General features: G+C 49.9%; 2 protein-coding genes across 9 annotated transcripts in view; both read right to left on the minus strand.

Annotated features, from left to right (window-relative positions):
• Window positions 1-1,904, minus strand: part of LOC142002351 (granulocyte colony-stimulating factor receptor-like) — a 46,916-nt gene extending 45,012 nt beyond the window's left edge. The window contains exon 1 of the mRNA XM_074978391.1: window positions 1,780-1,904. The gene's annotated coding sequence lies outside the window, so the exon portion shown is untranslated. The remainder of the gene's footprint in view (window positions 1-1,779) is intronic.
• On the minus strand, window positions 614-22,236 carry MIER2 (MIER family member 2). Of its 8 annotated transcripts, XR_012642647.1 has the most exons (15): window positions 22,211-22,236; window positions 16,748-16,835; window positions 16,135-16,286; window positions 15,188-15,373; window positions 13,772-13,895; window positions 12,612-12,718; window positions 11,891-11,960; window positions 8,647-8,798; window positions 7,965-8,046; window positions 7,720-7,814; window positions 5,931-6,055; window positions 4,069-4,205; window positions 2,805-3,047; window positions 2,300-2,488; window positions 614-1,964 (listed from the first exon to the last, which is right to left on the minus strand). XR_012642647.1 is itself a non-coding variant. In XM_074978389.1 (14 exons), exons 1-14 carry the CDS (start codon window positions 22,217-22,219, stop codon window positions 1,915-1,917), a joined length of 1,620 nt encoding a protein of 539 aa, XP_074834490.1. In that variant the 5' UTR covers window positions 22,220-22,236; the 3' UTR covers window positions 614-1,914. The 8 variants fall into 8 exon arrangements, 7 of the variants coding, with proteins under 7 accessions (XP_074834490.1, XP_074834488.1, XP_074834487.1 ...); XM_074978389.1 differs by lacking the exon at window positions 2,300-2,488; XM_074978387.1 differs by lacking the exons at window positions 614-1,964; window positions 2,300-2,488 and having other exon boundaries at window positions 2,562-3,047; window positions 5,952-6,055; window positions 15,188-15,313.
• Between the last annotated feature and the right edge of the window lie 284 nt (window positions 22,237-22,520).

The raw sequence follows: 22,520 nt of genomic DNA on the forward strand, positions 1-22,520 counted from the left end.
GCCCTGAGGCTTGGTTCTCTTCCCCCCTTGGGCACATACATCGTGTGCTCAGAGGCAGGCGGCCCACTTATTCCTGTTTCAATTTCTGGAGAACTCTAATGCAAGTTCAAAGGCCCAGGCGCTACCCCTATTGCCAGCTGGTCTGTTAGCCTGGAAACGCAGCACTCTGCTCCCAGGTGCCACCACTGCCTGGGAACTGTGGCCAATCGGAGCTGTGGAGGCGACGCCTGAAAGCGATGCACCTGCTGTACTCCTGCTGCCCCCCGGGGCTGCAGGACCACGCCGTCCACGTCTGCTTCCATGACCAGCAGCGGCCTGGGGCTAGGGCTGGTGGGAACCTGCCTTGGAACAGGACATGCCCAAGGTAAGTGCCCTGCATCCCTGCCGGCACAACCCTTAAAGCTCCATTTCCGGTCCTAACCTGGCGCCTGCGTGCCCAGGGAGAGCCCTCAACCCCTCCTACACTCCAACCCCCTCCCCCAGCCTGCTCCTAGCCCCCACCCCAGCCCTAACTCCCACCTAGACCCTGCCCCACCCATCACTCCGGCCTCCTGCCTGGAGCCCCCTCCTGCACCCCAAACCCCTCATCCCCAGCCCCACCCAGAGCCTGCACCCCAGATGGAGTCCTCACCTGCTCCCACATCCCAATCCTCTGCCCCAGCCTGGCGCTCCCTCCTTTTTGCCTGAGCCGCCACACCACCCCACGTGGCTGTACATAGCCTGTGACTGACCTTTTCTCTGGGTCAGTGGCCTCTGATAGGAGAAAGGTTCCCCACTCTTGGTATATACTCTGACACCTGAAACGTGTCCGGCACGGTGCACTTCTCCCAGCAGTGCCCCACTGTCTACACGGCTGTGTGTACCAGTGCAAGCTGGAGGGGCCGTGCGTGTACTCTGCACAAGACGCACCACAGGCGTGTCTGTTCCCAGGGGAGCAGGAAGGAGAATTCAGCCAGCAGCAAACCCCACATCCGGATAGCACCAGTGCAGCTGAGAGGTATCAGGCAATGTGCAGCCAGCCCTGTCTCATTTGGCACTCGACGTAGTGGCCAACGGCCCTGCTGCCATCGGACAAAACCTCAGTCCTCCCCTGCCACTCCAGGGGCAGCACATTCGTTTCCCTTACAGAAGATCCTTTCTCTTTCCCTTTTTCAACACCAGGGTGGATGCCCCATGGGGCTGAAGCATCGCCCTGCCGGGGCAGCACGCCGTATGCTGATGCTGGATACCTTCCTGTCTGGCGTGTGTGCCCGGTGCTCACGCAGCCTGGCAAAGATGCTCAGGGAAGACAAGCTGCTCTACCAGAGGCGAGTGCCGTACCCTCAGACGGGTTCCTTTCAGGCACACAGGTGCACGTCTCATGCATGCTCAGGATCCAAGTGCCAAGGTCTGATAGCACTGCCTGGCACCGGCGTGGGCTGGGGGCGTCCCCACACCCATACACCACGTGCTCAGAGGCAGCCCCCTAGCTTCCCCTTCAACTGCTGCAGAAATTTAACGCACGTCCCAAGTTTCAATCGCTAACTACCCCTGTCTGCCAGCGGGTCAGAATTTGGAACCTGTCAGGCAATTTTGCAGGTAACACAGTCTCATTTAACCCCTTTGCAGAGCAAGCAAGGATTTTATAGATCACGCTGCCCCTTGCCAGTCTGACTGGAGATGACTGCTGCTCCCCATGCAGCCTCATCCCTGGACTCAGGGTCTCCATGGAGCAGTACAACCTGCGGTTAGTGTTGGGGTGCGGGGAAAAGTGGGGCAACACGCAGACAAGCTGCCCACCTTCAATGTGACTTTCCGAACGCTGAGGTTGTAGCCCAGGGAAGGGGTGGGGATGGCGAATGGATGTTTCTCATCTGGACCTGACAGTGGAGAGGACAGGCAGACACTGGTTGCATTCTAGGTCTGAACACACCATCAACACGCATGCCTGCCCTCAGATTCACAGATCAGCAGGCACACTACAGCTGTCAGAAAAGAAAAGGAGAGAGAACGACTTCTATTGCGACACCAAATCTGAGGGTGAATGGCAGAGCCTCTCTACCCCCTCCTTCGGAACAAACAGGCCCATCTCGACATCCAGGCGGCCCCTCCGACCTGGACTGACTGTGCTTTGTGTCAGTTTCCCAAGCACGTGTACCTCCGACTACATCCTCCGGTCCAGCCCCCAAAGTGCCCGCGATGTGTCCTCCTTCTCCTCCATAGCACCCCACTCCGCAGCCAGACTGCCCTAGAGAAAGCACCCTCTGCTGGTGCCACTGGCCACTGCCATCACTCTCAGGGCAGAGGCTGTGTGACTCACGGTGCTGCCTTTGGTGACTCTGGGGAGACAGGACTCACGGACTCAGAACCTCCAAGCACCTCTGCGCAGGTGCATCAGACAGCACTATAGTAGAAAGGTGTTTGGTTTCACCGGAGCCTTAGGAGGACAGACGCCAAAACATCAAGGAGGACGGAAAGAAAGACTCCGACCGACGGCTCCCAATGGGCCCTGTGGAACATGGAAGCCCAGGGAATTCACTCAGTCGGTCAAAGCTGCAGCTCGATCTGGGACAAGGTCAAGACTTGAACCTCTCACTGTGACAAAGGCTCTGACCGAGTCACGGGCCCTGGGCAGGCCGGGTGGGCCGCCAGGAAACTATTTACATCTCCAATGCCAATGATGCCAAAATCTGTGACCGATAAGGACACTTGAGCAGGGGACACCAGTGCCTCTGGGTCCCTGTCCAAATCCACATGGCCGGAAATTAAAGGCAACCCCTCGTTAATGTCTCCGGGGAGGGTGAAGTCCATAGCTATCGTCTCACCGGAGCTCTGCAATGTCTCCTGCTTGTCTGCCAGGCCCGGATCTGCCGGTGGCAGGTGGTAAAGCCCCGTTTCCGAGGGGTTAACTGGATGCCGTGTGCAAGTGGCCGAGATGCCGCCCGAGGAGGTGTCCTCTGCAGGGTCAAAGGAACAGTTTGTCTCTGAGGGGGTGCTGCAATCGTAACCCTGGCCTGATTCACTCATGCTGCCCAAGCTGCAGGCTGTGCTCTCCACGCTCAGAGGCTCTGCATGGCACAAGGGGCAGAGAAGGGACAGAGAGACAGGAGGAGGAGGAGCAGGTGAAAGAAAGCCAGAGTGAATCCGCTGTACACACACACAGATAATCCTATAGAACGGTCTTATTCCCATCCACTGACCATAACCCCTAGTTAGACTGTACATGGCCATTGAAGGTATCGGCCAAAACCCATCACAGTTTAACACTCTTATTGCTACTCTTTGCTAGAAGCTGGGGAAGGGTGATGGGGATGGACCAGGACTTTAATAAGATTCAAAAAAGAGCCAGATAAATTCATGGAGCCTAGGCCCATCAATGGCTATTAGCCAGGATGGGTACAGAGGGTGTCCCTCTGGAAATGATGACAGGAGAGGGATCGCTTTGCTGATTCCCTGTTCTGTTCACTCCCTCTGGGGCACCTGGCACTGGCCACTGCTGTAAGGCAGACAACTGGGCTAGAAGGACCTTTGGTCTGACCCAGTATGGCTGTTCTTATGTGGCTGCACGTGTGGGGAGGCAGGGAAGACAGCTCATGAGAGAGACATCAGGGCTTCTACGGAAATTAAGATGGCCCTGTGACGTGACTCTCCAAGCTGCCTCTGATGTCAGCTCCACCTCCCCAAAATACACACCAGGATGTTCTTCCCCAGATGGGGACGTGCAAAGCCCCGGGTTTGCTAGGAGATGGTAAAAGAGGCAGACCATTCCCCACGCCTTCACATGCTCACCCTTCATGCCCCAAAGTGGATTCACACCCTCATGCTCTGACAGTGGGGTGGGCTGATTCAGAGAACGACAAGGCCCCTCCCTTAGCCCTGAGCCCATTCTGCTGTGCTAATGTTTGGTCAGCAGTTTTCAAAGGACCTGGCCTGAACCAGTGGAGCTTAAGGAGCTGTGATAGCAGGCGCATGCCTGCAAATGCACCGTGGGAGATCATAAGCGAAGGACAAACGGAAGCTCCGCGCCCCAGACAGGTCAGAAGAAGCCTCCACCCCTGCTCCAGCACAGGAGGAAGGCAAAGGAGTTACCTGCACTTTCAATTGCCAGGTGGTCTTGACTGAAGTGAGACTCCAGGCAGCTGGTAGCAGAGGGAACTGGCGGGGAGCTCCGAGACCGGCTGGCATTTTCCACCTCAGCCCCATCCAAGTCGTTGTCCGCGTAATCCCTGCAGGGGAGAGCCAACGCTGTGACCATCCATTCAACAGGGGTTAAGCATCTGGAGGAATGGACAACCCACACAGCCAAGGGACAACGCAGGAGGTAAGGGGGACATTCTCAGCACCATGCACAGGGAGCAATGTGGCAACACGTTTGCCATGCAGAAAACATCCTTCCCTTCCAGCTCTGGGGGGCCCCCTTCTGCTTCTGCATTTGCACAACCCTCTGAAAACCAGTGCTCAGGTAAAATCAGAATCGAGCCCTCTTCTGTTCCCACTGAGCTCTCAACCCCAGACCTATGGGCTTCTCTTCCTCTGACAAGCGTACTCAATGCGCACACGCTTTCCCCAGGGGGCCGGCCACATCACAGAAGTGCTGCCGCTGTCCCTTGCCGGCAGACAGAGCTGGGTGGGAAACTGCTTTCCCATCCCTGGAATTCTGTCAAGAGTCTTTTTTTTCTTTCCCTATTCCAAAGCGGGGCAAAGTCTTTATCTCACAAACGTTGGCCATCCACCAAGCCGAGAGACCTTAGGGGTTGTCTCAAAAGTTTTGTTCTGACATTTTCAAAATGTTTTGTTTTGACTTTGACCTTTTTTATTCCAAAAACCTTTTTTTTTATTATTCTGAGCTTCTATTTCTACCAAAATAAAAAAATCAAACCAAAATCCCTAGAATTTTTCAGTTAAAAAAGGTGAAAATGAGATGCTCCGAACGTTTTCTCCCCATTTTTGCACTGCGACACCAGCCTGAGCCCACCATTTCCTGCAAAGTTTCAGTTGTGAACAATAACAGCAACGAAGGGTCCTGTGGCACCTTATACACTAACAGAAAAGTTCTGAGCATGAGCTTTCGTGAGCACAGACTCACTTCATCAGATGCTGGTCATGGATCAAAACGTTTCTGTTAGTCTATAAGGTGCCACAGGACCCTTCGTTGCTGTTACAGATCCAGACTAACACGGCTGCCCCTCCGAGCGTTGTGAACAATGTTTTCCAACAACAAACGGTTCCTGGAAAAATGCGCACCCAATGCTACCGGCAAACGGCTGTGTTCCCTTGTAGAGTCAGTGAGCTACAGCCGGTATTGTGTACACTGCCGCCTCCATGACCCCCCACACCCCAACTAGAAAGAGAACTGGGAGGGATCTCGAGAGGTCATCAAGTCCAGGCCCCTGCTCTCACAGCAGGATCAAGAACCATCTAGAACATCCCTGACAGATGCCCAGCCAGCCTACTCTTCAGTGTCTACCATGATGGAGATTCCACAACTTCCCTAGGCAATTTATTCCAGTGTTTGATGACCCTGACAGTTACAAAGTTTCTCCTAATTTCCAACCTAAACAGCCCTTGCTGCAGTTTAAGCCCCATTGCTCCTCGTCCTATCAGAGGTTAAGAAGAACAATTTTTCTCCCTCCTCCTTCTAACACTCTTTTAGGTACTTGAAAGCTGCCATCAAGTCCCTTCTCAGTCTTCTCTTTTCCCAACTAAACAAGCCCAATTCTTTCAGTCTTTCCTCATAGCTCATGTTTTCTACACCTTTAGTCATTTCTGTAGCTCTTCTCTGGACCCCCTCCAACTTCTCCACATCTTTCCCGAAGCCCTTCCATCTCACGAGGTTTATGCAGCGAGGACAATTTTAAGATGAAGCTCCCTGAATGAGGGAGCAGGTCGAGACAGGGAACCTCGCTGGCAAGTAACATTTACTAATCTTAGTCTGAGAATATTCCACGCACATGGCTCCAGGGTGGACGTACTTCTTCCTTCCAAAGCGCGTCTGCTGTGTGAAGTAGTCATAGCGTTCCGACTTCTTCCACATGTAATAGTACTCCACGCACTCACCCACTGACCGGGTACGGACCTGCAGGGAGAAACTGGTCAGTCTCTCTCCATAGAGCCTGAGGGCTTTGTGAAGGATTAGCACCATCACTTCACTCTGCAGATGGGGAAAGTGAGGTGCATTCAAAGGACCTTACCAATATATGAGATAAAAGGCGTATGAATATGCATAACTCAAAGATGGCTTACGCACAGGTCATGTAACATATCAATTTTTAAAGTAGCAATCTGCTAAATCTATATATCCTATTTTTGTGCATGTTTCATTCTGGTATGTGAAGTTAGGAACGTGAAGGGTGAAACTGTTTTAAATTCTAAATGTGCTAGTGGGGGCCATTAGTGATACATTAGGAACTTAATGGCTCATTATTCAAACCAATGATTCATGAACGGTTTTATTCCTCCCATAAGCCCAAAATGTGGTTGGTCCTAGAAAAACATGTGACCATGCCACCTGATACTGGAATCCATGGGGATGTGGAGGCTAAACAAAGGGTTCCTGTCTTCTTTAAGGAATAGAAAGCTATCAGTCTTTTGTCTTCAGCTGATTTTTGAAACTGCTCCCCACTCTAAGAGGATATACACAAATAAACCAGGAACAAAGAACTGTAGCAAAAGGGTGAAGGCAAAGCTGCTGAGCCCAGGTCAGAAAAAGATCAACTTTGGCCTGAGATAAGAACTGTTCAGGGTTTGAATTTGCATGTAACAAGTTTCTTAATGTATTAGAGTTAGCTGGCGTCTTTTGTTTATTTCAACTCAGTACCTTACTTTGATCTGTCTGTTTTCACTTGCAGTCACTTACATTCCACTTTTTATACTTAATACAATTACATTTGTTTATTCTCAAGCCCAGTGTAAATAATGGTTATGAGCAGGTGTGGGGAATGGGACAGATGACAACCACTGTGTCTCACTCTCTTTCATTAATAAAGGTTGTGAACACCTTTATGAGCCTTCGCTGTGTAAAACTTTTACACAGAGTAAGACGGATTTATCTGGAGGTTTGATCCCTTTTGGGGGTTGGTTTCCTGGATGCTATCACTGGCCTTATAACTGAGTCAGTTCAGTGTCACTATTGTTCTGCGGGGTGTGGGGGGGCAATAAACCCAACTGCGTGCCTTGGCTTGGGGGAGAACAGAGCTTCTTGCCCAGCAGGACAGAGTAGTGGGGAGCTCCAAAGGTCAAGAAGGCAAGTATCAATAGTTTGATTAGCACACCATTCTGCGGTCCAAGCTGTCACAGCTCCATAGTGGGTCAGTAGCAAGGACAGAAATCTCCTCTCAGTCTTATGCCCTATTCCCTGGACTCCCTGGCTCCCATTATGAAACATCTTTTACCCAGAAGGATCCCCCTGAACTCTACAAACTACCCATACCCTGCAATCACTGACCACCAGAAACATCTCAAGGGGGAAGAGTGTTTGCAAAGCTCTGTGAGCATCTCAGCTAGCCAGAGCTAATTATTAATGAATTACGCCTCCCACTCTCTGACAGAAGTCAGCATCAGTCTCCTTGTTGAGGAGAGAGAAACCAAGCACTTGTCTGTGGCCACAGAGCAAATAAACCGGGACTAGACCTCAGCAGGCCTAATTTCCCCAAATTAAGTATGGTTTAATGTACGCTGCCGGTGTTAGCATACACTCTTGCAAATCCTCTTGGCCTGTGACACATGAACATGAACTTTTACCTTGTTTGCTTGTATAAGATGGAAGTTTTTCCCATGGACTCTAAAGCCGTGTTCAAAATTTCTGCATTCTTCTTCGCTCCAGGCACAAAGCTCATCTGCAGCCCAAGGAAACAGGGTTTTAGGAGTTCCGCAGAACCCCTGGGTTACGGAGACAGACCAACATTCAAGGACTGTTGGCGTTGGGAAAGAAAACCAGGCGTTTGGGATGCAGCATGCAAGATAATCTGAACATTTGGGCCTCTCACCTCGGATGACCTTCACGTTGAATCGTAACCTCCGCAGTGCTTCTTCTGCATTGAAGTTGCATTTAACCAGTTCATACAGAGCCTATACAATGTGACACAGAACCACTGATTACATGCACTGGACCTGCCTACTAATAGCAAACCCAGCTGGGGCTCACTGCCCCTGCCTAGACACATATCAACATAGTCCCACTTCAAACTACCAGCAAGGATTACTCCACAGTTCTGGGCTCTACGTTATAAAGCATGGGGCTATCTGGGGGACGTGTAGACAGTAGGTATATATGTATCCTCATATAGCGGTAATTAAAATATTAGTCTAAACTTGCCACCTCAGCAATTTGGTGGCAAAAAAGCCACATGGAGTATCTGAGGCGAGTCCTCAGCTCTCCTTAACCCAGCACGATGCAGCAGAAAGCAGCAGGCTCAGCAAGGAAGGCTTCTTCTGTCTGATCCCTGGAGCAGCGATGGACCCCCGGGAGAGATGAATCTGAGACCTTTTGTCTAGCTCTCTCCCAGGGTTTCTGTGAGATCCACTCCCTTCTCTCTGAAGGAAACGATATCAATTCTGAAACTCCCTGTTCACACTTCATACCCCTACGGCCAGTGGTACTTGACCTCTGTCCACACACTGAGTCAACAGAGAATGTGGTAACTGCAGAGCCCCGGCTCCCACGCTCACCTGCTCATTGTCCTTCACCACTTCTCCTTCTGGCAGACTGGCACTGGAGAACTCGTCCCACCTCCGTTTAACTGCTCGGTACAAGAACTCTTCCACCTCCCTCTCAGGGAGGATGTTTGGGTCCCACAACAGCTGATCTTCATTCTCGTAGGCTAATGGGAACAGCAGGGGAATGCGTGAAAGGAACTGATCAAAAGGCACGATTGCTTTCAAGTAGGCGGGCTGAGGATGGCAATTATGGTCAGATGAGACGCTCTAGGTCCCTAGATTTGGGGTAGGGTATTCTCCCTCCTGAATGGAGAGTGCTGATCCTCGAATCTCTTAAAGAGTCTGACTAGCCCAAAACCGTTGGCTGTTGGTGCACAGTGAGTCTCTGCTTGCTTAGGCTTTTCGACACTCAAGACTTCTCCAGATTTATTAGAGGACATGCTTTCAACTGATGTCTGTGGCTTTATAAGACCAAATTATGCACTGCACTGGACCAAGGAGCGGGTGGGCAAAAGTAGCTTTAAGCAACTACTGTTACTATCAATTTTTGGCCTGGGCAACCCCCCAAGCTGCTGGCACAACATTGAGCAGCCTTAAATCTGTTCTAAATAGTACTTTCTTGTAATGATCTCCTGGGGGTCATTGCGCCAGCAGAGAACAGCAGGAGGGCATTGCACTGTGATTCTTATCCCTTCCCACTCTCACATATCGGCTGAATATTGTGCTGTCATACACTCAGAACAATGCAGGAAATGGCTTACGCTGAAAACAAAGCAAACAGAAAACAAATACTTGCAATGATCTGAAACAAAAAGCAGAGAAACATTTCTATTCCGATGTCAGGCTGCATAACCACTGGTCCCGAATGCAATTTTTATTTATTTTTAAGACAAAGAGGTTGATTCTCCCTGGGCCCTGTATCTGATACATTCATTTATACCAGCTCAAAGTGAGTGCAGGGGAGGTGTCTCCTGATCGGGCCACATTTTATATTCACTTTGCTCTGGCGTCCACATGCAGCATATGGAGAATAAGACCCAGATCTACCATCCCGAGTACCCTTAGCTCCCATGAACATCATGCAAGTTAAGGGCATCCAGAGCTTATATTTGAGCTTAAAACTTAAACTAACTTGCCCAGAGTCCACCTGACACAGAGAATAAAGGAGGGAGTGAGTCAATGCTACAGAGCAGACAGCCCTAGCAGAAACTGCATCTCAGTTCCATTGAAGGGACACAGGGTCTTTAGCTAATGAACAATGGCACACGTTCCAAAATCCAAACCACATCCACACTTCTGAGAGATCCTTTCTAACAGCAAATTGTGATAGGCACTGGGGATTCTGTAGGAAAATGTACAGATAAATGGTATCACTTCCTGGTTTGTGAAGGTGAAAGTGAAATACAAGTTAAATATTGCCGTGAGGCATTAACTTTTCTTTGGCTAGGGCTGAGACTTTCAGGATTTTTCAGGAAAGCTTTGAAGCAAACAAGGTAAAAAGTTTGACAGACACAAAGGTTCGAATATAAGCTCAAAAGCAGGGTCCACCACTGTATGGCTTCCAAACCCAACATAAGCTCCTGCTGGTGATTATATACGAGATGCAAGAAAAAAAGCATGGAAATTCTTAGGCTAAAAACTTTGTTTGCCTGGAATTGAGCATGAGAACGATCTAACACAGCTGTTGGGGAAGCAAATCAAGAGAACTCAGCATCATTTAGAAAGCTTCAAGGCCAGAGTTTTAGCTGAAAATTATGGAAAATAAAATAATCAGAAAATTCTTGCTTCTGATACACTTCATTGCCTTAGAGTCATAGAACACAAGAATGGGAGGGGACCTCGAGAGGTCATTGAGTCCAGCCCCTGTCTGCACAGTAGGGTCAAGCACCATCTACACCATCCCTGATAGCTGTCTGTCTAACCTGCTCTTATATATTTCCAGTGATGTAGATTCTGCAAACTCCTTAGATAATTTATTCCTGTGTTTAACCATCCTGACAGTTAGGAAGTTTTTCCAAATGTCCAACCTAAACCTGCCTTGAGGCAGTTTAAACACGTTGCTCCTTGTCCTATCCTCAAAGGCCAAGGAGAAAAATTTTTCTCCCTCCTCCTTGTAACACCCTTGTAAGTAGTTGGAAACTGCTATCATGTCCCCTCTCAGCCTTCTCTTTTCTAAACTAAACAAGCCCAGTTCTTTCAGTTTTCCCTGATAAATCATGTTCTCTAGACCCTTAACCATTCTTGTTGCTCTTCTCTGGATCTTATCCAATTTCTCTCATCTTTCTTAAACTATAGTGCCCAAAACTTGCCCTAAGACTCCAATCAAGGACTAATCAGCACAGAGGAGAGAAGTATGACTTCTCACGTCTTGCTCACAACTCAAAAGTCAGGTGTTTTGTTTTGTTTTTTTAAGCAGTGAGGGTAATTAACCTTTGGAACAACTTACCAAGAGCTTGTGGTGGAGTTTCCATCACTGGCATTTTTTCAATAAAAATTGGATGTTTTTCTAACAGATCCAGTCTAGTTCAACCCCACCTACTGGACTTGATACCGATATAAACTCAGGGAAGTTCTCTGGCCTGTGTTGTGCAAGAGACTAGATCATCACAGTGTGGCCTTAACGTCTATAAAACTATGACTATGTCTACATTAGGCAAAGTAAGTCGACCAGAGATATGCAGTTCTAGCTACGGCAATTGCGTAGTTAGAATCGACCTACCTGCACTCGGCTTACTTGTCTGTCCCTACTGAATAAAGTCAACCTCCCTCACTCTGCACGTCTTGCAAGGAGTACAGAGGTAAACTGCGACTTAAGAAGTTGATTTCGTGTGTCCCTATTAGACGTGCAAAATTGAACCCCAGATGATCGACCCTGAGGGAGTCCAAAAATTAAAGACACTTCTGTAGTCTGCCTGAAATGCAATCTTGCCATGACTGCAAACTGCCAGATCGTGTCAAGCAAAGTGCACCAATGTTTGCATATGAAACAGCTACAATGGCTGGCTCTTTGAGGGCTCTGAACAGTCCTATGGACTTGACCACACATTGAACCAAAGGAGAACACATTGGTGACAACTAATCCACCCATTTTCCTAAAAGCCCTGCTCCAGTCTGGAGGAATTCTCAGACACACTGATGTCACATCTAGATACAACCCTCAGCTCCACAGCCAACAATCTGTCAACTGCTGAGACCAGCGAACGGGAACCCCTTTCCAGAAAAGGCGCAGCACATCTGAGTAAGGAAGGTCTCTTACCTTTTTCGCTGTGCCTGTTTAAGTGGAGGATAGGAACAGCTGCCTGATACTGAGGTCCAACCATGATCTCCTGAAAAGTCATCACAGAGAAAGGAATTAATGCAAGGCCACCGTGATAGGTGTTTGCATCGCAATCAGCTCACAGATCTGAGAAGCTTAACCTATCTGACTAAACACAACAATTGTGTTCAATCTAAGGGAATCCCGCGTATTTGATGCAACAATTACAAAGGGGTTTTCAAAGAGATCACAGTTTAAGGACCCTGAGGTTTTCAGCCCGGGTCCCAAGACCTGACATCACCTCAGGCTGCAGAGGACGAGATGCAGCAGAACATCTTCAGTTTGCTGTGCGTCCAAAGAGGGGCTACTCTCCCCTTGCACAGGATGAGCCTTCAAAGCCCCATCCTGGGCATGCCACATCAGACCTCACCTCTCCTAGGCTACAAGTTGCAGGTTTGAATTTTGAGGAAAGCATTCTCCTTGCAGGGAGGATAATCTCAGATGAAGGTGGCACACACACAGCTTATTGGGCATCCTTTAATGGATGTCTGCCAAGGCCTTGCACAGAATGTAAGGCCCAGAGTACAGGACCCCAACAGTGAGATACCCAAGGGAGGCAGCTCAGGTTGGGTCGGTGGTTTCCTTGAGCTGCTCGGCTTTCACTCCCTTGAATGTAGAACATGAGCTCTCCAGGGAGGCATGGTTGCCTTGCATCACTTACCTTCTTGCACTCATTGGATGGGAGGGAATCCTCTTCAGAGTCCTCAGCTGAGGAGGAAGCACATGGGGAAGAGCAGGGCTCCTTGTCTTCATCAGCCAGGAAGTTTGCTTTGAAGAGAGAAGTTGCCTATTCAGTTACAAAATGGTTAATGCTCCCCCTCAATACTTCTAGATTCTCTCTCCTCTCCCATCCTGGCATCATTTGGAGGCTGCTCCATTTATTCAGAACAACTTACCCAGATTCTCTTCTGTAGGCCAAAAAACCCAAGTCCTGGTCACATAAGCCATGATCAGCCCGCAGAGCCCAGGCTTCCAAAGTTGGCAGGATTAGGGGTATTAGCCCAATCAATCATTCCACACTGAGATTCCCCTAGCTTTGGCTCCCTACAAGCCCCCAGCGTCGAAGTCAGATGAACACAGGCGCTGCCACGCTAGGCTGGACTGATGCTTATGAATATTCTACTGAGGTGAAACTCTCCCTTCTAGACATTCTAGATCAGACCACTGACCCTCCTAGCCAGGAATCCTGTCTGCCAGGCCTGCTGATGTAGGGGGCAAAAGGGGCAGTAACAATGGCCCGGAGCTCTGGTCACCACCGCTGCTAATTTGCCACTGGCCAGAGCTCTGGCCCATTTGAAACACCACTGCACCACTGCTCTGCATGGAGGTGGGGAGGAGGCTGATCCTGCTGCTGCTTGTGGTCATCCTAGGTAAGACCTGTGGTCTTGCTACTCTGACAGCAGATGCTGCAGAGGGAGCATCTGTCAATGATATTTCCCACGAAAGCAGAAAACCTCAACATCCCAATCCACTTCACCAGTTGTGTAGCTGCCCCACAAGTCCACAATGGGCACGTACCAGAAGTCCTTGCTTCCCTGTGGCTATGAGCTGCAGCTGCAGAGAACTGCTGGCTGACCCAGCTGATCAGTTCACACCCTGAAGGATAAAAATTCAGCTCCCCTTATGATGACAGCCTCATTCTGGCTGCACCTTGCAGTTACATCAGGAGGGTTGTTTCTCTCCAGTTCCCAGGGCCCACTTCAAAAATTGCTACTTCAGGAATTTTAATAACCAGAAATTCACCAGGAATTTTACAAATAGCCCTTTGCTCCTGAGCCACCACCAAGTACAAAAGGTCCATTAGAAATCAGGGACACATACAGCCAGGCCGGTTTGGGAAAAGGTCCGAGGCATCGTGGGATGTGACGGACGGAGTCAGGTCATCAGCTGAAGACTGCGTCTCCTCCTCTTCTTCCCCTGAAAGCAAATCCTTCGCTATTTGTTCCTTTTAACAACAACAAGAAAATGGAAAACATTTTTAAATTTAAAAAAAAAAAGGGAGGGGAGGCCTAGAGTAATCCAACCCTGGCCAAAATCGCTTCCTGCACGCATCTCCCACACCCCCTTGGGGCTCCCCATAGACCAGTGATGGGCAACCTAGCCAAGAGGGCTGCATGGACGGTCTTCCTTCATCTCAGTGGTCTGCAGGATTGTTATAATCAAGACGGTCTCTCAGGATAGGATAGTTTTGCTAACAGCTCTTGCATGCCTATAATTTGCTGGGTGGGCCAACTAAAGTGTAGAAGCCCTTTGATTGGATGCAGAGGGAGCACATGGCTCTTACAGTCAATGTTGCATGCAATCAGCACACACATCCCCTTACGTGTGTCACTTTCATAAGACAGGTTAGAAAACAACGACACAGATGGAAACCTGGGGAATCTGGCAATCCCACGCCTTGCAGGCCATGCACAGAAACCTCACTGGGACACAAGTGGCCAACCACTGCCAGAGACCCACCTATCCCATATCCCCACAAGATTGTTTCCTTAGGGTCCCACTGGAGGGATCAAGAGGAGAGTGTCTCCCTGCAGGTGCTGGAGGAGGACTTTCCACAGAGCCTTTCCCAGAGCGGGTGACTTTCTGAGTTGCTGGCAGGGAATGGACTTTCAGTGGCTTTGCACAAAGTGACAGGCCCCTGGCTGCCCTGGGAATGGAGAGGTACTCAGGTTTTCAGGCAGAGTTGAGGGCTCTGCTATATCTTCCAACGTTTACACTATAGGCAGACTAGGAGGCATCTACAGGCCAAATAGGGTTTCTCGTTTGTTGCTCTTTGAAACAATTGTTCCTTCTTTAGTCTCCTCTGAATTTCCTGTTTCTGGTCGCACCTCGGCAGCCAGACCCACCGCCAGGGCATTGCGGTAAAAGGGGCAAGGCCCGAAGGTCCAGCCTTTCAAAGGGGCCCGGAGTTCCAGCCACTGCTGCTGCTACTTCCGCGTCAGTGTGAGCAGAGTTCTAAGCCTCTTGGAAGTGCCAATACCACTGTCCCAGCTGCACTAAGGTGTGACTGCCCTCAGTGTCACCCCTTACAGGGGTGCGAAGCCAGGCCCCCTGACACAGGGAGGCTGTCAGGCACCTGAGTTTCCCTCCTACTGGGCATTCAAGAGTCTGTGAATAAACTCTGCCCTTAAATGAGGGACCCACTAGATGCCCCCATTCTAAACCCTACATCAAATTAGGCTGCACTATGGCCTCTCCTTGGTAGTAACCAGCGCACAGCCCCGAGATGGCACTTACTTTATCCAGAGTCATGTCGGGCAGGTTGCGAGGAATATCATTGCTCTCGCTGTCCTGCTCGGAAATGGGATCAGATGCCTCATAGCCATAAAGGGCAAGCAGCTCCTCGAACGGCATTTCACTGCTCTGAGCGAGAGGAGGACAAAGCTTCATCAGGAATGGAACAACCATCGAGTACAACACCAGCTGCAGTAAACACAGAGAGACGCAGAGGCAGTCAGGGCAGCTCTGCTCCTCTGGGGGCTCTGATCTGTCTTGGGCACCGTTCCATCATGAAAGAAACCCCAGGGGCGATGACAAGCTGTACTTCCCCAAGCTGTGGACAAACCTGGAAACTCATCCCAAAGCAACAGATTCAAGAGGGGCTTTTTTGCACTGAATTTTGTGCTGCTGAAGAGGTGTAGTTCACAGCCCTGAAGACTAGATCTCTGTATTTACCCAGATAGCAGAGCAACACAAATGGTGCCTGACCTGATGGGACAGCCTCCGTCAAGGAACAATGCTGATTCTCCATACCTCACTGAAGTCTTGGTCTTGTAGCTACCCATAATAGATACACCAGTGTTTTCAGGGAAATGGACATCTCTCTGCTGTGAAGTGGATGGCACAAAAGCTCTGACTAGGATGATTTAGTTGGGGTTGGATCAGTTGACCTCTTGGGGTCTCTCTGATTCTGTGCACCAAACAGCCAGCAGCTTTTTGTCACCAGGGATGCCAACTGCGTGCGAAATGGCAACCTAGACGCAAGAAGGCTCCTGAGCTCACTAGTCATCTCTGATCCCCCACATCCAAAAGACAAAGCAAGGCCTGGTGCTTAAACATAAATATAATGCACAGCCAGCAGATCTCCCTCAGCGCTGGCTCTGTGGAGATATTTGATCTCAACAATCTTTCAAGATAGACAAGAAATCCAACAGATAATTCCCTTCCCCTCTTGCCGCCTTTACCTGAGAGGCGCCGAAACTCTTTTCCAGCTCTTCTAAAGATTTCTCTTTTCCCTGCGTCTCTTCTTCTTCCTCCTTCTCTTCTCGCACACCATAGTTCTGCGACAGGATCTCAGCAAGAGTGAATCGGTGGTCAGCTGAGCCCATTGACACCACTGAAGGGATCAGAAAGTTGGCCATTAGCCACTCTTGACTCCAGAAGCAATATCTGGAGAGGCTCCAGGCTGGTCTTCCCTATGCCTAAGTTGATGTAACTTGCACCACTCAGGCATGTGAAAAAGACATCCCCCTGAGTAACACAGGTCACATCGACCTAAGCCCTGTCCACACTGGTGCTACGTTAGCAGGAGATGATCACCCACTGACATAGCTCTCGTTATGCCAACAGAAGAGGGCTCTCCCTTCAGCGCAGCGTGTCATCACCTCGTGTACTGCAGCTGCACCAATGTAGCGCTGTAATATAGATTTGCCTTCCACCCACATGTGTGAGAGTGAGCATGTGCATGCACTTCAGTTCCCATGCCTGTCCAGAAGATGTCGGGGGACGAAATGAGATGGAGAAGAAATGGAAGTGAGATGGGGAAAACAAACATATGCACACTCAAGCTGTGGGTACCTGCTGCCGTCTGAAGACCAGGCTCTCCAGGACATAGGTTGTGGGTTGGGTATGGCACGACCCTTGGACTCTGTCTGCCGACCGAGGCCTTCAAAAAGAAACGAACATGAATGAGAAACAGCCTTCTAATACTGTAATGCACTTCCAGCTCCCAAATGCAATACAGTTAGTTTAAAAAACAAGTAACAAAAACTGCAGAGGCCAAAAGGTCAAATTTTGGCACTCCACCTCGGAAAGGTTGCTGATCCCTGCCTTAGACTTTTACTGCCATGACAAGAGGGTTTTAGCCTGCAACAAACTTTATTTTAAAAGCCTCTCACCCTTTGGTTTGCATGTGGCACCGAGCAGCCCATCAGAGGTAGAATCAGAAATGATATGTCCATCAGATATATACACCTGACCGTGTGCTTCCATCTTCCCCCATTCCAAAGCATTTAAAACACTCAGAATGGCCACAAATAGCATTAACAGCTGAGCACGCAGGGAGGGAATACAGTGGTTGCATGCAGCAAGGGCAAGATGGATAATGGACAGGACAGGTGGATGTGAGTCGGCACATCTGCTTTCAGGCAATTCGCATTTTGTCAGAAGTTCAAGTAGCAATGGAAGCTGCAGGACATGTGACACTCCAGAATGCCTGTTGTTTCTGAAATAGTTGTATATTTGTTCAGTCCAGGAAGGGAGCAAGTGAGTAATCACATGATTCAATCATGCTGACTGATGGCACCATAGCGTGGAAGAGAACTGTGATGAGGGTCCCCAAACTGGCTTTATTAGATTTGAATTAATACTTATTTTAGCCCCAGTTCCGGGAAAGGTGAGCACCCTCAACACCCAGATAGTCAATGAAAGCTTTGGGCATTCAGCATCTTGAAGACTAGACTTCAGCAGCTTATTTTATTAAGAAAGCAAAGGATTGGATGAAATCAAAATGGGAGACCCTCCTTCCCCTACGATAGATGGGACAAAGTACCTGTTCTCGATCACACACACAGGGCTTTCCAACCAGGAATCAGATTGCCAACTTAGAACCAATGCCTTCAGGTCTGAGCAATGTATAAATCCAACAACAGTGTCAGATTATTTTGCAGAAATGATGGCGATGATTTTTCCAGCTGATGGTCCAGGCGGCAGCCGGGTATTGTCATGAGAGATCTACGGGCTGAAGCAACCTTGGAAAGACTGTCCCTTCGTCTACTAGGTGCAACGCAAAGAGAATGCCTCAAGTGGGACATGCAACGTGTATTGCAATTCACCATCCCCTAGTGTCTGATTATACAGCAACAATGGAGGCTCTCAGGAGACTCTCTTGTCTTCTTGCAGAAATAGCTCAGTACCTGTGTGTGCTAAAAGAAGGGAGGAGTTTATAAGATAATAAAGAAGAAAGGGATGAAAAGATTTAGGACTGCCTCTGTTTTGAGCTTGGTCATTTCTATGTTTTCTTCATGTGGGAAGCTGACTCCATACCTCAGAAATGGAAGATGTCCCTCTTTTGCGGATTGATGGACCATGACAAAGAACAAGACTATTTTAATAGACATCCTGCCCATCAATAACCTTGATTTCATGAAGATGATCAAGGTGTGATCTACAATCCTTCACTCTGTAGTTTAGAGCACATAAATCAAATGAGTCTCCCATTTCCTGAGACAATCTACTTACTGACTACACCACCTCACAGAGGACTTGAAAGGAAATGTTTCAAAGATGAAAGTTTCTCCTAAGTAATATTGTTTGGTTAACAAATGGTGCTTGTAAAGATGTCAGTGAGGATATTGGATAAATGAGGATACATTATATCAAAGACCACTTGGGAAATAAAGAGTAACATTAGTTAATAGTAAATAAGATACAAACTAATACTCATGAACATCTTCAGGTTAATGAGGATCAAGGAAGACTCAAAGCTGAAGTAATAACAGGACATTACTGGACTTGGGAACTGCCTCTGCTGAAGATCACGCTGAAGACAATTGTAATAATAAAAGTAAATCAAATCATGATGGTGTATGTAGACTGTGAATGAATCAAAGATATGGCAGGTGAAGCCAATGGTAATCTATACATTCTAACATGGATAAGGATGACGCTGAAACATGCAGTTGACCAATACCATACTTGCTTTTTAATCTGAAAGACCATGTAACAGAAGTCCAGGCAGAACAAAGCAATAGGGGAAAAAGGTCAGACTCAACTGTACAGAAAGTGACAACCTAAAGGGAAATGTTCTTAGCTGAGCTGACTATTAATGACATGCAGTGCAAAATTATTTCTCTAATGTGAAACAGAGTTGCCCTCTGACACTGAAAATCCTACTGTCAGATAGGGAGTTAATACCCAACAAAATTATATGGGTCAAAAACACTGACAGAGTTGGCCCCAAGACATAAATAGCTGTATCTCTAGGTCATGATCCTGTAGATGCTTCTGTCATTTGTGATGCGGTAGTTCTAACCACCTTGTAAAACTCATGCCGGTCATCTCAAAATATTCTGACAGTGTCAAAGTCAGTGTGGAAATTGGCTCTCCTGCCAGCAAAACTCGCTGGCCACCTTAATTAAGAGTTTTTGACTTCACAAATCACTGCTTCTTTTGTCTGAAACTGAGCCTCCTTGCACATTTATGAACACAGCCACTAGCGGGTGAGTCTTAAAACACTGTAGCATCCCTTATCTGACTCTACAGTCAAGATTCCAGGAACTCCATAAAAGAGAGAGCAACAATGATTTTGAAGAAATCCAGGGATTCTTCCATGTAGTGGTGGCATTCATGCACTGTCAAAACAGTTCAAGTGCAATGGTGATGGCGTACATTTCAAGAGCACTGGTAGAGGGAACACCTGAAGTCAGAAATATTCTCACAGGAAAGGAAGACAAAGAAAGAAGAGGGTTTCCCTACACATTTTATTGCTTTCATAACAGTGATGATTTTCCAGCTCAGTTGAGGGATTTTCATGGCCAACAGAAGCATATCCCTTAATGCCGGTACAGTACTGGACTGCTCTTGTACTAGAAAATGATGGCCGTACTGGGTCAGATCAAAAGTCCATCTGGCCCAGTATCCTGCCTTCTGACAGAGGCCAATGCCAGATGCCCCGGGGAGGAGTCAACAGGCAATCACAAAAGCGATCCCTCTTCTGAAATCCATTTCCAGCCTCTGACAGACTGAGGCTAGAGACACCATTCCTTCCCATCTTGGTGACGAGCCATCGATGGCCCTAACCACCATGAGTTTATCTAGTTCTTTGTCTGGGACACATTCACTGATGTTTCAGGCAAAGTGTGCTGCTGGCTACTTCCACCTGAGCAAAGATGAATGTCTGAATCTCATTTTGTCATCTTCACACAGGGAGCTTTTCTGTGCAAATCTGTAAAATTAATGATGGAAAAGATGTATTAGGTCATCCTGTCCACGTAATCAGAGTTGGGATTGCAGCCACAACTTCACTGGGATGATCTCACATACAACAAAGCTAGTTTGTGGGATGTTATCTAGTCCTAAATTCCCCTTTTGATGACCGTCTCATCACAGTAAGATAATCACAGTGCTCTGAGGCATCATCTCCTTCTGACATGCTGGGGTGAAGCTGACGATGCCATGGTGAACTCTCAATATGTCTCAGAGCAAACATTGTGATGCAGTAGGTATGCCACATCGAAGGCCACTGTGATGGACACGATGTAGTGAGGATCATCTCACACCAACAGGGATGATTTCCTGATGTCATGTGTTGGTGCAAATGACCCCTCGTTGTGATGGAGAGAATACCTCCTCAAGTGGTGCTTTGTGAGCTTTTCTTGAACAAGTGGGTGTCTTGACGGCTTCTCAATACTATTTTCAAGTTAGTGTCACAATCAGGATCTTTGAACGTGATGTCCTGATGCCCCAGGTAACCAGCGTGACACAACAGGGATGATGTTTTAAAGTGACATCAACACAGGCCAAGGGATGACATCACAGTTCAATATCCCAGCATAAGTGTGGCGATGTGACAGGGTAACCATTGTTGCACCCTATGCCAACATAATTATGGTTTCACTATAGGCATGGAAGTGTTGCTGTCATGAAATGCTGCAGGAATGCAAGTCCCTCCCATTAAACCATCTGACCCTCCCACTACCTCTGTCCATCCATGCTACCCTCCACAAACTCCAGCCATTGCCCCAAGTTCTTATTGTACCATTAAAAAAAATTGGTAATAACAACCTGGAGATACACACCTCACAGAGCTGGAAGAGACCTTGGGAGGTCACTGAGTCCAGTCCCCTGCCCTCTTGGCAGGACCAAGCACCAGCCGTTCTTTTTTACTTTTTAAACCTATTTGCCCCAGATCCCTAAATGACCCCCTCCAGAACTGAGCTCAGAACCCTGGCTTTAGCAGGCCAATGCTCAAACCACTGAACTATCCTAGCTCCTTCTGACCCAAAGCCCACCACCCTCTGCCACTGCGGCCTCCCTCCCCCTTGAGCACAGTTCTGCCTCCCTCCAATCTCTGCCACTCTCCATAGCCACAGCTCTTGCTGTGCCTCTTCAGTCCCTGGTGATCTCGCTTTCTCCCAACCCTTGATGCCCCACAGCCCCAAATCCCCCAGCTACCCCTTCCAACCCTTACTAGTTCCCACCCCAAGATGCCCCCATTATTCCCATCCCCACATGCCCCAGCTACCTTCTCACCCTGATCCCACCAGTCCAAGATGCCCCAGCAACCCCTACTACCCCCAGCCCCACCAACACCCCCGACCCAGATGCCCCAGCTCCAGCCACCCCTCCCAGCCTCACCCCCCCCAACTCCAGATGCTACAGCCACAGCTCCAAACCCCAGCGCCGCTCCCCACCCCCCAGCCCCAGTTCCCCACCCCCCCGGCTGCAGTTCCCCTGCCCCAGCTACTCTCAGCCCCAGTTCCCCACCCCCCCAGCCCCAGTTCCCCTAGACCCAGCTACTCTCAGCCCCAGTTCCCCACCCCCCCAGCCCCAGTTCCCCTAGACCCAGCTACTCTCAGCCCCAGTTCCCCACCCCCCCAGCCCCAGTTCCCCTAGACCCAGCTACTCTCAGCCCCAGTTCCCCACCCCCACAGCCCCAGTTCCCCTGGCCCCAGCTACTCTCAGCCCCAGTTCCCCTGGCCCCAGCTACACCCCCAGCCCCAGTTCCCCACCCCCTGGCCCCAGCTGCCCCCCCCCCACGCTGCTGCCCCCTTCTGGCCCCGCCCTCAGTTCCCCAGCTCCGCCCAGCCCCAGCCCCTCCTGTCCCGCCGTGGGCCTAGGCCACGGAGCAGCCTGCGGGCCCGGGCCTGTGAGGGGGGGATCCCGCTGAGCCCCCCCCCCGGAGGATGGGGGGGGTCCCGAGTGGCGGCCGCCCCCCCCCCCACACCGGGGCCCCGCCCCCCCGACGGGGGCCTGGCGGGAGGATGGGGGGGGCTCGCTCCCCCCCCCCGCCCCCGTTCCCCCGCCCCCCGGCGCACTCACCTCCGCCATGGCCGTGCGTGAGCGGGGACGGGCGGCGACGGGTGGGGGAGCCCCGGATGCGGGGCCGCCCGCTCATTGGCTGCGACGCCAGGGGGCGGGGTCCATGGCAGAGGGGCGGGGGGGTGCAGTGATGGGTAGGGGGCGAGGGGGCCGGGGGCGGGGGATGAGGGGAGGGGAGGGGCTAGAACGGGGGAGCTGAGGGCAGTGATGGGGAGGGAGGCTGGAGGGGGGAGGTGAAGGGTGGGGGCGGGGGGATCTATGGGGCAGGTGCTGTGAGGGGAGGGGGTTCAAGGCAGGCAGCTGGGACAAG

This window comes from Carettochelys insculpta, chromosome 27 (genome assembly GCF_033958435.1).
Source record: "Carettochelys insculpta isolate YL-2023 chromosome 27, ASM3395843v1, whole genome shotgun sequence".
NCBI classification, from domain to species: Eukaryota; Metazoa; Chordata; order Testudines; family Carettochelyidae; genus Carettochelys; species Carettochelys insculpta.

Excerpts from the sequence above, each read along its gene's own strand:
- MIER2 (XM_074978383.1), bottom strand. Across the intron at positions 11,961-12,611 it reads CATCCAATGAGTGCAAGAAG|GAGATCATGGTTGGACCTCA; the intron begins GTAAGTGATGCA and ends ATGACTTTTCAG. Across the intron at positions 7,815-7,964 it reads CAACGTGAAGGTCATCCGAG|ATGAGCTTTGTGCCTGGAGC; the intron begins GTGAGAGGCCCA and ends CTTGGGCTGCAG.